The sequence below is a fragment of the Haliotis cracherodii genome, unplaced genomic scaffold, assembly GCF_022045235.1.
Source record: "Haliotis cracherodii isolate W230 unplaced genomic scaffold, xgHalCrac1.p SCAF_17, whole genome shotgun sequence".
Taxonomy (NCBI): Eukaryota; Metazoa; Mollusca; class Gastropoda; order Lepetellida; family Haliotidae; genus Haliotis; species Haliotis cracherodii.
The window spans coordinates 13,015,461-13,029,908 of NW_027266272.1; the positions used below are offsets into that span (position 1 = coordinate 13,015,461).

At 41.7% G+C, this 14,448-nt stretch overlaps 1 protein-coding gene across 1 annotated transcript; it reads left to right on the forward strand.

Moving 5' to 3' along the window:
- The first annotated feature begins 5,306 nt into the window (after positions 1–5,306).
- On the forward strand, positions 5,307–12,977 carry LOC139464399 (uracil-DNA glycosylase-like). The gene is made up of 5 exons (XM_071245928.1): positions 5,307–5,447; positions 8,129–8,337; positions 9,054–9,101; positions 10,460–10,632; positions 12,621–12,977. The coding sequence occupies exons 1-5, from the start codon at positions 5,339–5,341 to the stop codon at positions 12,901–12,903; spliced, it is 822 nt and encodes a 273-aa protein (XP_071102029.1). The 5' UTR covers positions 5,307–5,338; the 3' UTR covers positions 12,904–12,977.
- The last annotated feature ends 1,471 nt before the right edge of the window (positions 12,978–14,448 follow it).

Below are 14,448 nucleotides of genomic sequence, written 5' to 3' on the forward strand. Positions count from 1 at the left end.
GCCGATTTTATAGTGCTAGCCCACTGAGATACCATGCCGCAGTTTAACATGAATACCCCACTCAGACACAGTGTGACTCGAGCCAACCAGTCCTTGTTTTAGTTCCTCAATACCGAGCGCCAGACCGGATAACAACAGGTGCCATCGTTTAGCGTTTTTTGGTATGACGCAGACGGGGATCGAACCCCCGACCTTTCGCTCTCCGGGTGGACGCTCTACCACTCGACCACGGAGGAGGTCTGGATATTAGGCGCTACACAAATAAATAACATATCCACATCCTAAAACATGTGCTACAGGGGCGGCGGGGTGACCCCAAGGTTATGAGTTCGCTCGTTAAGGCGAAGACCCCGGTTCCATTCCCGACATGGGTAAAATTTGTGAAACCAATTGCTAGTATACCCCGCCGTGATATTGCAGGAATATTGCTAAAAGCGGCCTAAAACCATACTCACTCACTGAAAGCGGCACATTATTATCCCGGTCTGTGTATACTCGATATTCTCCCTGGGGAGTATACAGTGTATGTATGCTCAGATTGCTCTACAGTAACATCTTTTGTAGTTTAGTTGCAACAAATACATTCAAATAATATCCTCGTTTGGGAAATGAATGTTGAGAATAACAGTATGGATACCTTAAATAGTCTTATTTCTTGTTTAAAGCCGCAATATTGCAGCTATATTGATTTCAATACATGTTTTTTTTCCGTTTATGGAGGCCTAAATGTGAAATGAGGTAGGAACACACGCGAATTTACACACTTCTTTTTACGTGTACACCTCCATGAACTCAAAAAATAATGAAGTCAGTTCTTAAATATTTGCTGTTTTGGGATGGAAACGGATGGTCTACGACAATGGGACCTTTAAACTTGTCCAAGTCTCTAAGGCAAAAATTATTAATTTTAATCATAATTTCCAAGATTATATAACTAATAAGAACGAGTTGTCCCTATAAGAGACTGACGCCCTTGTACTGTCCGCTTTTATTGACTTGCCTACTATATGGAGAGAATTACTATATATCCATGGACTTATCATTCAGTATACAGCCTTGGAGCAAGGCTATGGGACGTGAACTAAATGATAAGAATAGGCTTAGGGGAGAGAAGAGTCGGGGGAAGCCAGGCCAAGTGGACTCCCCTAAAACAGTCAGTGGGACCACTGTATTTAGCGTTAGCGAGAAATAAGATCTGATTTTAATGAGCTTGTTTTTATCTCGTATGCTGAACAAAGTTGGGGGTCATGAATATGTGTGGGGATATTGCTGCAGTGAAGGCTGAGCACAAAATTTGATGAAAATATTTTTAAAAAAAATATTAATGATCCCTAACTTTTTTGTTCAGTATATACATGTAATATATATATAGTGCTTGTTCAGTCAAACATGGCCAGTGACCGTTCCAGTGCATTCGTTCATATGATGTATATTGCATCTGTTCACCGTATTACATATTGATAAGTACTGTTGTTATTAAAAGCTGACAGGCTCAAATTGATTAATATTTTGTCAACAAATGCGGGATATCGAACGGAACTTGTGCACCTGAGTTTATAGTATCGGTTTGTCATTTGATATTTGTTATCACATGCCCGTACAACCACATCTGTTAGGTCGGCTTTGTGTTTTAAATGACACTTTGTTCGGAAAGCCATAACTGTAAACAAAAGTTCACTCGGAGTATGTAAACAACATTTAATGCTATAATGAGCGAGTGAGTATGGTTTATGCCGTTTTTAGCAATATTACAGCAATATCACGACGGGGGACACCAGAAATGGGCTTTACACATTGTACCCATGTCGGGAATCGAACCTGGGTCTTCGGCGTGACGAGCGAACGCTTTAACCATTAGGCTACCCGACCGCCCTACAATGAAACTTCGTTATTCCGGTCCAAACTCCCTGCACCGATGATTTGTTAATTCGGCCATTTTAGCCCGACGATTTCACTGCCAACGGAGCCAGGGTCGACGGGGTAGCCTTGTTTCTATTTCCCACATGGGTACAATGTGTGAAGCCCATTTCTGGTGTCCCCTCCGTGATATTGCTGGAATATTGCTCAAAGAGTCCTAAAACTACTCACTCTCTCACTCACTCAAAGCGCAACATTATCATCCCGGTCGGTGGATCTGTGTATACTCGATTTTTATTCTCAGCTCCCTGGGGAGTATACAGTGTATCACTCATCATCATCATCATCATCATCATCATCATCATCATTTACTACCGCGACCACAACAAATACCACTAACACCGCCACTTTGGTATTTGAAGCAAGTTATGGAAAACATATGTAGCACATGTACACATCCGGAAGCAATTCCGGGTAAGAATATAGGTCCCCGGCATATTGCACTACAGAGTGTCTCTTCCACGTTCGATCTGTCATCAGTGTTTAGGGCGGCTTAAAGACTCTAGGTTAACTTGCGATGCTCATAATGTCAATAACTGGATTGTCTGGTACAAACTCGATTATGAACGACCCCCGGAGTCTTGCTGGAGTGAGGCGTAAACAACAACAACAACAACAACAACTACAAAGCACATATATTTATGTTTCGAGGTCGCCAGGTCTCACCTTTTCGCGAACACCTGACATCATCACTATGTGACTGTGGTTCATAAAAACACGCCCATGATGTAGTCGGAATCGTACTATCGACTTTGCTCTTGGCATAGCTTTCTTATGAATATGTAAAGGGTTTGTCGGGCTTTTGTTAACTTGACGGTTTAAGTGTATACCAATTTCCTTAATTTATAGTATATCAACCTGCCAGTGTTTCGTTTCGTTTTCAGTTTTGTATATATTTTGTCAAGATAAATGAATATTTCAAGGAAACAAGCGAGGTGTCAGTGGTTAAATGAACGAGATGAAAAATATGTTTATGTAGTAATATAATATGTTTGGTGAGTGAGTGAGTTAAAATTGTACGTCACATCGGCAATATTTCTGCCATATAGTGACGAGAACATTCATAATATTTAAACTTTGACGAATACAACCTGTTATCGACGGAAGTATAATAACTAGACTATCACAGTTTAGAAGTAAAACTAGTTGCGAAGAATTAGAAGAAGAATCTATGATTCGACATTACATTATAAAAACGGGCTATAGATCGCCAACAACCAAAGTTAGGCCACCATACTAGGTACCATGGGGACTTACGGTACTTCTGCTACCTACATGGTACCCCAGTGGGATTTACACCATCGCTTCAGTTGCTGGTGATTGTCAATTTTAGCAACTAATTAAAATTTACAAATATTCTGCGATTAAAAATTACGAATAACAAACTGAATGATTTGGTCTTATGATACCCTCTCAAGAGGACAATAATTTTACGCTACTTCAACCCCCTTCGAGGGCACATCAATCTAACCAAACAATCTAGGTTAATAATTATACACTACCATTTCGTAAAAAATAACCATGTACATCAAAATTTATCAATTAATTATACTTCTTTTAAAAAACTTATTATTAAATGAGAACTTAGATTAAAAAGATCCTTTATTGATTAAACTTTGAAATATTCATCCCTTGTAATGGCAAAATCAATACAGTCAAGCAGTACGTGCTTGACTGTGATTCTTTCATCACAAGGGATACAAAACGGATGATCCTCACCTTTTAATAAATATTCATTTGTATATCTTGAATGGCCAATACGACATCCCAAGTAGGTGTAACCGAGAGTTGGCTTAATTTGATGTAATTTATTGATACCTACTTGGGTGTCCCACTTCTTTTGCATAAGATCTCGGATGTAACATCTGATCACATGTTTATAATCACTGTATGGAATTAGAAGTGGTGTCACTAATTTGTTGAGTGCTGCTTTAGCTGCGGCATCAGCCATTGTGTTGCCTTTTATGCCCACATGACTGGGCAATCAACAAAAGACGATGTCCTATTGGCCAGTTGTCATTATAAAGTTCTAAAATGTTTGAAATAATGGGGTGATTAGAAGCGACTTTTTTCAGTGCCTGAAGACAAGATAGAGAATCAGAAAAGATGATAAATTGTTTATATTCAGACTGTTTTTGAATGTATACCAAGGCCGTAAGGATAACATTGGCCTCAGCGGTGAAAATATCGCTATTGTCTGGTATTCTAGATGATAAATGTTTTGATCCAACGGCAGTGGCACATGCTACTTTGCCACCGTCCTTGGATCCATCAGTAAAGATTGAACGGTGTGTGTCGTATGTGTTTCCTTATTGTAAATATTCCTGTTGATATACTAGATGATTAGTGTCAGATTTTATAAAACGTGTGAGGGAAATGTCTACTTCCGGCCTCACCAACTGCCAGGGAGGAGAAGACAAAAGTCGGTAGGGAGAGATGATCCAGATCTAGATTTGCAGCATTAATATGAAATGTGAGCCGATTTCCAAGTGTAGGAACCAGCTTTGGTTTCTTCTGAAACAGTTCTTCAAAGAGGGGATTGAAAACGGAGTTGGAGGGATTGGAACGTAATTAGTAATATACTATGGAGACAATACGGCGTTGTTTTAAAGAGGGTTCATCGGCCAATTGACTTTTACTTTGTAAAGTTGCCTCGTGGGATGCCGAGGTAGAATGTACCCCCAGCACCCCATTATTGGAAGTAAAAAGCGACCGAATTGGGTACCCCGTGAAGATCCGGGTTAAAAAAAAATTATAATCGTTTCCCAATTACGTGGATCGATGCTCATGATATCAATCACTGGATTGTCTGGTCCAGACTAAATTATTTACAGACCACCGTCATATAGCTGGAATATGTTGAGTGCGGCGTTAAACAACAAATAAACAAACAAACAAATCACACCGATTATGTTTCTAGGTCTGTCAGTACCACACCCCTGCTCGTGGGCTTCACCAAAGTGGTAAACATCTGAGGCTTGCATCACTTAGGGCTTTCCACACACAATCCATGACATAACTGGAATATACTGTTAACAGCAGTGTAACTTGCACATGGAAAGCCGTATATCGTTGAAAGGTTTGAAAAGGGAATGGGTGCTACCTAACCACAATGCTTCCACGTCAAGCCACATTGTTTCAATATCCTAATCACATTGTTTCCATGTTCTAAGCACAATGTTTCGATGTTCTAAATACATTGTTTCGATATCCTCATCACTTTGTTTCGATGTTCTAATAATACTGTTTCAATGGCAAAATAGATACGATCTATTACATAGTAAGCAATATAACATTTCAGCGACAAGAACTGCCTAAACGAGGATTTTACTCGCGCTTCCACCAACTTGAACGAGAATCCAATCGAAGTTACTTGCCGTTGTGTTGTCGAAGAACCAGCATTACACACAGAGACAGAACGATGCCACGCAAACGCAAAAGATCTGGTCCAGGTGCAGGTCAACCGAAGGCAAAGAAGCGTGCTAAAGGGAAAGGTGTTAAGACCAAAACAAGTGCGGAAGATAGAAAAGGTATTGACTATTGCACGATGCAGCCATGATATTGATTGCAAGTGAAATGTCGAGTGGTCGATGTTTCAGATTGTTTGTAACAAGTCGTGACAAGTCCTATGTATGTATCGATGCTATTTGTTAAATTATGCTCATTTCATAATCAAAATGGATGTGTGGTTGCATTTGAATAACACATCTAAATATAAGAAAATGTGGACAAAGAACGCTCTACCGTATTTTTCATAATAAGCAGTCCTTTTTCTCGTGTTATGTTTTCCACTTCTAGACAAGGGATTTCACCTATAGACTTTCTATGATCTGTACTGGGTAGACTATGCTTGTCATAAGAGGCGACTAACGGGATCGGGTGGTCAATAGTTTCAATCTCATTGTGGGATTTGGAAATTGTATGGTACTTACATTGGCGCACATTGTGTGGCTGAGGACGTTCATATCAAATTTGAACGAAATAAATTGGGGCCTGGCGTTCTCTGTTGATGTGGAGTATAATTAATACCAGGGCACCGTTCCACAAAATGATCTTAGTGCTACGACTATCGTAAGCTAGTGTTTAAGTATGGGAGTTACAATCACCTTAGCGCTGAGATAACTTTGTGGAACAGGCCACAGGGGATGGAGTCAATCCACAGATGACATCCTTACTTTATCAGCTAGCCTGGTGACAGGTTTAACCTCTAAGGTCATGTGGAAAAGGCGTCTGACCTCAAATCAGAAAGTCCATGGTTCAGATCCCATCACAGGACTTCGAGCAATTTGACTGATTATCAGTAGGCATTGAGTCTTTAATGATAATAATAATAATTATGATGTGTTTAGGCCTACTTGTATTGCGCTAGCCTCCTTACACTCAGTGTTTGCTCAAAGCACTAACGTTATATATATTACTCCAGTCAAAAAAACAGTGTGCACTCGATTTTGATTCTCAACTTCCTGGGGAGTATACAACTCTGCCTTGTCAGGTGCTAGAAGGTTAACACTCACATTACCATCTCATCCTACCGGGTACCCATTTTTACTGCTGTGAACAGATGCATATTTTGAAAGTCACAAGGACACACCACACTCCAGACTAGTACAAGCAGGCACAGACACAGACACAGATGCTGCATGACCTGTCCCTTATCGCTTTGTCGTGAGCGTCCTCGCTCTTCATGATAACAAAACTAAGTCATGAATGGAATGTCGAATCCATGTTGTTAAAGAACCAGATGACTACTTCATTTCGCGATTTTGATTGGACTATGCATAGACTCGTTTGTCCAGCCAAAATGTAATTCCAGAATTCCAGCCTAGTTTGGCCAGCGTGGAACTGGACTTAACAGTGAGTTAACTCCCTTGCCTCGGGCAGATGCATGCTCCTTCCCAGTTAGCGACACCTTCGTTACACTCTCGGTAAAATCGCTGCTACCGGTGTGGGCGTGGCCATTGAAGGAATTTTGAAATTTGTCCTCTAACCCCAAATGTAGTCACGTTCATATTTTTGTATATGTGTTTGGGAGAGCCATCATAGTTCGTTTTGAAAAGGTTTACGTCTGACCATGTTTTTCAGATGAATTTAATTTGTTGTTTGTATAATTAGATGGGTTCGAGATTGCAGACTAACGGAAAATCAACCAACTTCTCCCTTACATTCTTACTTTATCAATTCCATGATAGTTTCAATGAAATAGAAATTCAAATTGACAAACAAACAAAGTAATTTAGCAGGGGTAAGTGTATTCGGCGTCACAACAGTCGTCACCTGTTTGTAAACATAACGGTCAATCAGCTGCATGTTCAACTCCAAGCATGGTTGTGGTCATATATTATTGTGGGGAGTTTTGACTGGTGGCAGCAACAGTATAGAGAGCTTCGCGAACGGGCTATCGCTGTGAGGAGCTTGGGGCAGATGCTGAACCTTTACAGTTAGTTAGCTCCCTTGCCTCGGGGGGGAGGGGGGGAGGGGGGGGATGGAGGCAGGATAGAAAGTAGTGTCCATTATTTTGTGCTGGTGTTAACATTTTATTGCTAAAACATTTAAAGTGCTGAACATAACCTGCTTGTGTGCTAATGTTGATGGACAGAATTGGTCCTTGAACACAAATGTTCTTCCTTGAAAAGTGCTTGACATTGGGTCCAAAGATCTGTAAGAACCAAAGTTGCCCCTGAGCTATGGAATAGGCTGCCATTGGATATCAGGAACATTGACAGTCCTACTTTGTTCCGATCAAGACTCAAAACCTATCTTTTCACCAAATCTTTCTTGGAGTATTGAGGCTTTGTGTTTTCCTAGCTACGTAATGTGTCTTTTTTTTGTAGACTCAAATGAAGCGCTTTTGAGCAGTTCTTCGAACTGGATACCAGCGCTATATAAATCTGTAGTTATTATTATTATTATTACCGTGAATAGCGACAAGATTGTTGATGCGACGTTAAGAGCTATGTCCACTCACTCAATACCTGCCAAACTTGAGAGTTTAGAAAGGGAGATTGTATTTAAAAAGAATATACCTTATTCAAGGCAGGCTATATTCAAGAATTTACAGGAAACTACTTCTTAAGTTTACCACTGTAATAACATGAAAATATTGAAAAATTGGAGCATCGATTAGAATGTTATACATAAGGGTACATACATGTGAAATTTTATTATTGTCAGTCCCTGATAATGTTTTTCTCATTTGATTGTGTTTTTACAGCCCCTGTTAAAGCAAGCAAGTCGTCGACGTTTGACCTGAAAGCCCTGATAACGGAAAAGACCTGGGCAAAAGCTTTAAAGGGAGTGTTCACAGAGAAATATTTTGAAGATCTCCAGGATAAACTGGAGCAAGACTATTCAGGAACTAAGCAAATCTTTCCTCCAAAAGAAAAGATTTTTAATGCTTTTAACCTGACCCCGATTGACCAGGTAATTGTTTCATGAAAGTTTGTTTTTTGTTTAACACCGCATTCAGCAATACTCCAGCAATATGACGGCGGCCTGTAAATAATCAAGTCTGGACCAGACAAACCAGTGGTTGACATCATGAGCATCGATCCACACAATTGGGATTGATGACATGCATCAACCAAGTCAGTGAGCCTGACCACCTGATCCCATTAGTCGCCTCTTACAACAAGCATAGTTACCGTTTAAGGCAAGCATGGGTAGCTGAAGACCTAGTCAATCCCGGATCTTCACGTTGTGGATGTAGCTAGGCAGTGCAGATAAACACAATTGCAAAACGATCGCTTCCAAAAGTGGGAGAGATATGATAATTTGTAATATCATCGCCTAATTTACGACTTCATTAAGTTGAGAGAACATGTTTATCTCGTAGCCATCTTATATATATATATATTATGGGCCCAGAAAATATCTTCATTTCCTGAAACTATAAAAATCTGGACTTGCAGGAGCCACAGCATTGTACAAAATGTATAATAACTCTGTCCACACCAGGACATGACTTATTTATTGTATGGTTTGTTTTAAGATTGTTAAAGAAATATATGCTAGAGTTTCTGATTTAATGATATGCTTGAACAGTTGATTCTTTGTGAAATATAAAGTACTTTGAGGAATGGCACATTTCACTGATTTCCTGTAACACTACTAAATGCTGTGTGTGTTATTTTTGGCAGGTGAGGGTCGTGATTCTTGGACAAGATCCTTACCACGATGATGGGCAGGTGAGAAACTCAGGGAGTGATTGTGGGTTTAACGCCACTTTTAACAGTATTCCAGTTGTAGCGGCCATTAAATTTCTGAGTCCTATGATGGGTTTTAAACCATTGACCTTCTGATCAGAGACGCCTTGTCCACGTGACAACCCCGCCAGGTTAACCCCGCCAGCAAGCTGACAAGGTTAGGATGTCATCTGTGGGATGACTCCACACCCTGCTATATACTACCCCGTCAACAGAAGGCACATCCCGGACTGCATATCAGGGTACTGAGACTTATTTTGCTCAAATTTAATATGAACATGCTCAGTCCCACATTGGGTGCCAATGTAGCTGCCATAAAATTTCCTAGCCTCGTGATGGGATTAAAACCACGGACCTTCTGACAGAAGTCGGACGCCTTGTCCACATGACCAAAGAGGTTAACCCTGTCAGAAAGGTGACAAGGTAAGATTGTCATCTGTAGGATGACTCCACGCCCTGATACATTTCACGGCGTGTCAGCTTAATGTGAGAGGAAACTTCGGTGAAAACCATGTGTATGGTGCTGGGATACCCAGAAACATAATCGGGGCTAACCGGGATTTGAACCCACAATCATAGGTTTCTGGCGAGCCCAAGGGACGCAACTCTGCAAAATGAATTGTGATGACTCAGACGACTGGGCCACCCGTGCACCCTCAGGGAGTTATTGGGGGGGTTGGGATAACCTGATGGTTAAAGAGTTCCAGTGTGATGCAGCATCTCCTGGGTTAAATACCTCCATGTAATGAGACTGCATCAGTAAGGAGGAGAAGTTATGAATGTCAGCTTCTTTATTATGAGGAACACAACGTTTTGGAGTATACCCTTACTCCTTCATCAAGTGAATGAATGATATGAGGCAGAGAGCATACATGTGTACATGTTAGAACAGACCCATGAAGATTCGGGGTAGAATAGGTCTTCAGCAAACCATGCTTGCCGTAAAAGGCGACTAACGGGATCAAGTGGTCAGATTCGCTGACTTGGTTGATGCATGTCATTGATCCTAATTGCGTGGATTGATGCTCATGGGGTCAATCACTGGATTGTCTGTTCCAGACTCAATTATTTACAGACCACCGTCATGTTAGGAATATTGCTGAGTGCGGCGTTAAACAACAAACAAACAAAACATGTTAGAACAACAAAAGTAATAAGATAACAAAAGGTGGAAACTTAATAAGGGAAGCCAACATATATTTGGCGCTGATAGATAATACGCCAACACTTTACAATACGTAAATCAGTAGTCTAAGGGAGGTAACTGTGTAGCAAACAGGGATCTGGTGCAAATGTTGAAGTTTTTGTGCCCTTTGAAACCAAGGTGGTGTTCGTTTCAGGCAGAAGGGTTGGCGTTCTCGGTGCCTGATGGACTGGCTGTTCCTCCGTCTCTGAAGAACATCTACAAGGAGTTGACAACAGATATCCCAGGCTTCAAGACCCCCGGGAGTGGAAGTCTGGTGAAGTGGGCAAGACAAGGGGTGTTTCTTCTCAATGCTACGCTCACAGTCGAGTAAGTTTTGTCTCATAAGGTTTGAGTTATGTAATGGGGTGACTACAGTCAGCTTTGTAGCTTACCAGGCCTGAAAGATCATGCAAGCTTTTGCTGTTGCATGTCGTCGAGAGCACATTAAATATGTCAGATGGGGTGAGGGTGGAAAAAATGGGGTGGAATGAGCACTCCCTGCAACCCTTATTTGGTCGCAAGTGGGCAGTGTTCGTTGACATGTTTTACGATTTATTCGGGTGAGCTACAGTGCTGTGCACTGTGTTTTACTATTGCAATTGTACTACTATCGTGAAAGTTACACCACTTTGCAATACTAATGTCATAGTAGTTTGTTTGCTTGTTCGTTGTCTAACGCCGTACTCAGCAATATTCCAGCTATATGACGGCGGTCTGTAAATAATCGAATCTGGACCAGACAATCCAGTGATTGACATCATGAGCATTGATCCACGCAACTGGGATATGATGACATGCATCAAACAAGTCAGCGAGCCTTACCACCTGATCCCGTTGGTTGTCTCTTACGACAAGCATAGTCGCCTGTTACTACAAGCATGGGTTGCTGAAGTCCTATTCTACACCGGATCTTCACGGGTCGCAACTGCATCTCTTCATCACTGTCTACTACAACTGAACTGTTTAAGACCAATTGACTTTGCTGTCTCTATTTGGATATGATGACATGCATCAAACAAGTCTTACCACCCGATCCCGTAAGTTGCCTCTTATGACAAGCATATTTGCTATTTACGGCAAGTAGGGCTTGGGTGTGTAACTTGGGTACCCGGGTTGGGTGGGTACTGAGTAGGACTACCCGGACCCATGGTTAGTCACGTGGTACATTGTTTAATGACAAAAGTTATCTAGAACTCTATGGTTACACTACAAGTCACTCATGTTCGCATTTCTTTCTGACGAGGCACCCATTCCTTCTGACAGTTCATATGGTTGAATAGAGATATTACTTTTGTCAACTTCAGGGTATGCATGACCAGATCGTTTAATACATGTATCTGAATACGTTTTGCAAGTGCTGTGGTAAAAATATTTCCAATCAGACATTTTGTGTCTCTTGAGACCTACAGTGGGTAAGGGGCGGTCGGGTAGCCTAGTGGTTAAAGCGTTCGCTCGTCACGCCGAAGACCCGGTTCGATTCCCGACATGGGTACAATGCGTGAAGCCCATTTCTGGTGTCCCCCGCCGTGATATTGCTGGAATATTGCTAAAAGCGGCGTAAAACCATACTGACTCACTCAATTGACTCACTACAGTGGGTAACCAGGTAGGGTCGGGTAATAGGGGTGTTTGTACCCGGGTAGTAAATTTGGACTTGCCTCAGCCCTAAGGGCAAGCATTGGTTGCTGAGAATCTCATTTAAATCAGACCTTAGTTCTCGCTACCGCTAAACAAATATCTGAAGACATCCTATTAGGGGTCACATCAGAACGACATCTGACCAATGAGAGCGTTGCTTACCAGATTATGAAAGTGACAGTCGGAATGTGATTTCTAATCATGCAACCTCGAAAACTTTATTCCGAACGATAGTTACGGGCTTAACAACTGAATCCATACAATCTAGCCCATCTATTAGCCATTCCAGAATGTTCTTTTGGTCAGGTTTCAAATTTGTAATCGAGATATTTGTCAAAATATGTTTCGAAATGTAGTCGCCAATTTGAACTTAGTGCCGTAAAAGGACGAGAAAGCTGCCTTCTGATTGGTCATTCCATTGGTCGGTCAAAGTTCGCGCCAGGTCAGTCTAACGTGACCCGTAATGGGATGTCCTCAGATCTCTGTTTAGCGGTAGTGAGAACTATGATCTGATTTTAATGAGATTGTGGTTGCTGAAGACCTATTCTACCCTGGATCTTCACAGGTTACCAGTGTGTATTACATGATCATCCACCGATTTCTGTTGTTTGGGGATTGAGGTCCTGTTTAACTAGCTTGGCTACTTCTGTTTGTGACATAACCTCTTCTCTTTGCAGGGCACACACTCCCAACTCCCACAAGGGCTACGGCTGGCAGAAGCTGACTGACCAGGTCATCAAGATCATCAGTGACCAGTGCCCGTTTGTCGTTTTCATCCTCTGGGGAAACTTTGCACAGAAGAAGGACAAACTTATCAATAATAAAAAGCACACAATCATTAAAAATGCCCACCCCTCCCCACTGAGTTTCACACGGTTCACAGGTTGTAAGTGTTTTTCTGCAACTAATACTGCTCTGCAGAAAAAAGGGTTTTCTCCAATAAATTGGTCTCTCCAGTGACAGGAGCTGTGGCAGCTGGTCGCTGCAGTGACAGGAGCTGTGGCAGTTGGTCCCTGCAGTGACAGGAGCTGTGGCAGCTGTAGAAGCTGGTCCCTGTAGTGACAGGAGCTGTGCAGCTGGTCCCTGTAGTGACAGGAGCTGTGGCAGTTGGTCCCTGTAGTGACAGGAGCTGTGGCAGCTTGTTGCTGCAGTGACAGGAACTGTGGCAGCTGTAGAAGCTGGTCCCTGCAGTGACAGGAGCTGTGGCAGCTTGTTGCTGCAGTGACAGGAACTGTGGCAGCTGGTCCCTGCAGTGACAGGAGCTGTGCAGCTGGTCCCTGCAGTGACAGGAGCTGTGGCAGTTGGTCTCTGTAGTAACAGAAGCTGTGGCAGCTTGTCGCTGTAGTGACAGGAGTTGTGCAGCTGGTCCCTGCAGTGACAGGAGCTGTGGCAGCTGGTCCCTGTAGTGATAGGAGCTGTGGCAGCTGGTCCCTGTAGTGACAGGAGCTGTGGCAGCTGGTCCCTGCAGTGACAGGAGCTGTGGCAGCTGGTCCCTGTAGTGACAGGAGCTGTGGCAGCTGTAGAAGCTGGTCCCTGCAGTGACAGGAGCTGTGGCAGCTGTAGAAGCTGGTCCCTGTAGTGACAGGACCGGTGGCAGCAATATTCCAGCTATATCACGGCAGGGAACACCAGATATTTTGTTTGTACAGTTATGTTTAGCATCACATGATTTGGCCTGGAATTAAAGCTGTTGCAGTGACTGGGTCCAGGGTGTTAATCACAATAGGGTGGCGGGATGATACCCTGTATAACCGAGGATGCATTCAGTGCAGTTCACAGCACACTTCTTTCCAATACACAACATCAAGTGTACATCCAAATGTCATCATTGTTGTCACATGCATATAAATATAGAGAGTGTCCCATTTTATCACGTTTCTTCATCTCCAAATTTGCAGGCAATATCTTTTTACATTACTTTTATTAACTGACATAGATTTTTTATACATCTTGTTAATGTAATATTAAATCTATATTATACACACTCTATTTTTAGGTTGTACTTTTTCTCCATGTTTTGTATAAGCAGTTTTGTGATAGATTATCCAATAAAATACCATACTACAGTTTTGTATGTTTCTTTTTCAAAACTCAAGGTCATGTTGCTCACTGATACAAATCACTGACAAAATTGCAAACCATCAGATGTTGCAAATAGTTGTGAAGGTCAAAGCATGACAAGGACACTGTCTGCAGAATATAAGAAATGAGAATATATTTTGGAATGGTTATGAAAGTTAGCAGTCGTGTTCATATGTACTCGAATTTGACTTATTTTTTGAAAACATGTCTGTTTTGGCGTTCTGACAGTATTTAATGCACATGTGGTGCTTAAATGTGTTAAATGGCTACTTTCAGTTTTTTTAGGAAGTGTTCTTGCAAGTCTTGAACAAGGTTTATTTTACTACTTATATGTGGTAAAAACAGTACAAACCTGTGGCAAAAAATCTTTGATTATGGACCTTTTTAAGTTCATTTTCCTCATAAAGGTAGAAAAAATGGCCT

Bases quoted from the DNA above. Each gene is read 5' to 3' on its own strand.
- LOC139464399 (XM_071245928.1), top strand. From the start codon at position 5,339: ATGCCACGCAAACGCAAAAGATCTGGTCCAGGTGCAGGTCAACCGAAG. The intron at 5,448-8,128 runs GTATTGACTATT...GTGTTTTTACAG, and splicing joins AAGTGCGGAAGATAGAAAAG to CCCCTGTTAAAGCAAGCAAG. The intron at 10,633-12,620 runs GTAAGTTTTGTC...TTCTCTTTGCAG, and splicing joins AATGCTACGCTCACAGTCGA to GGCACACACTCCCAACTCCC.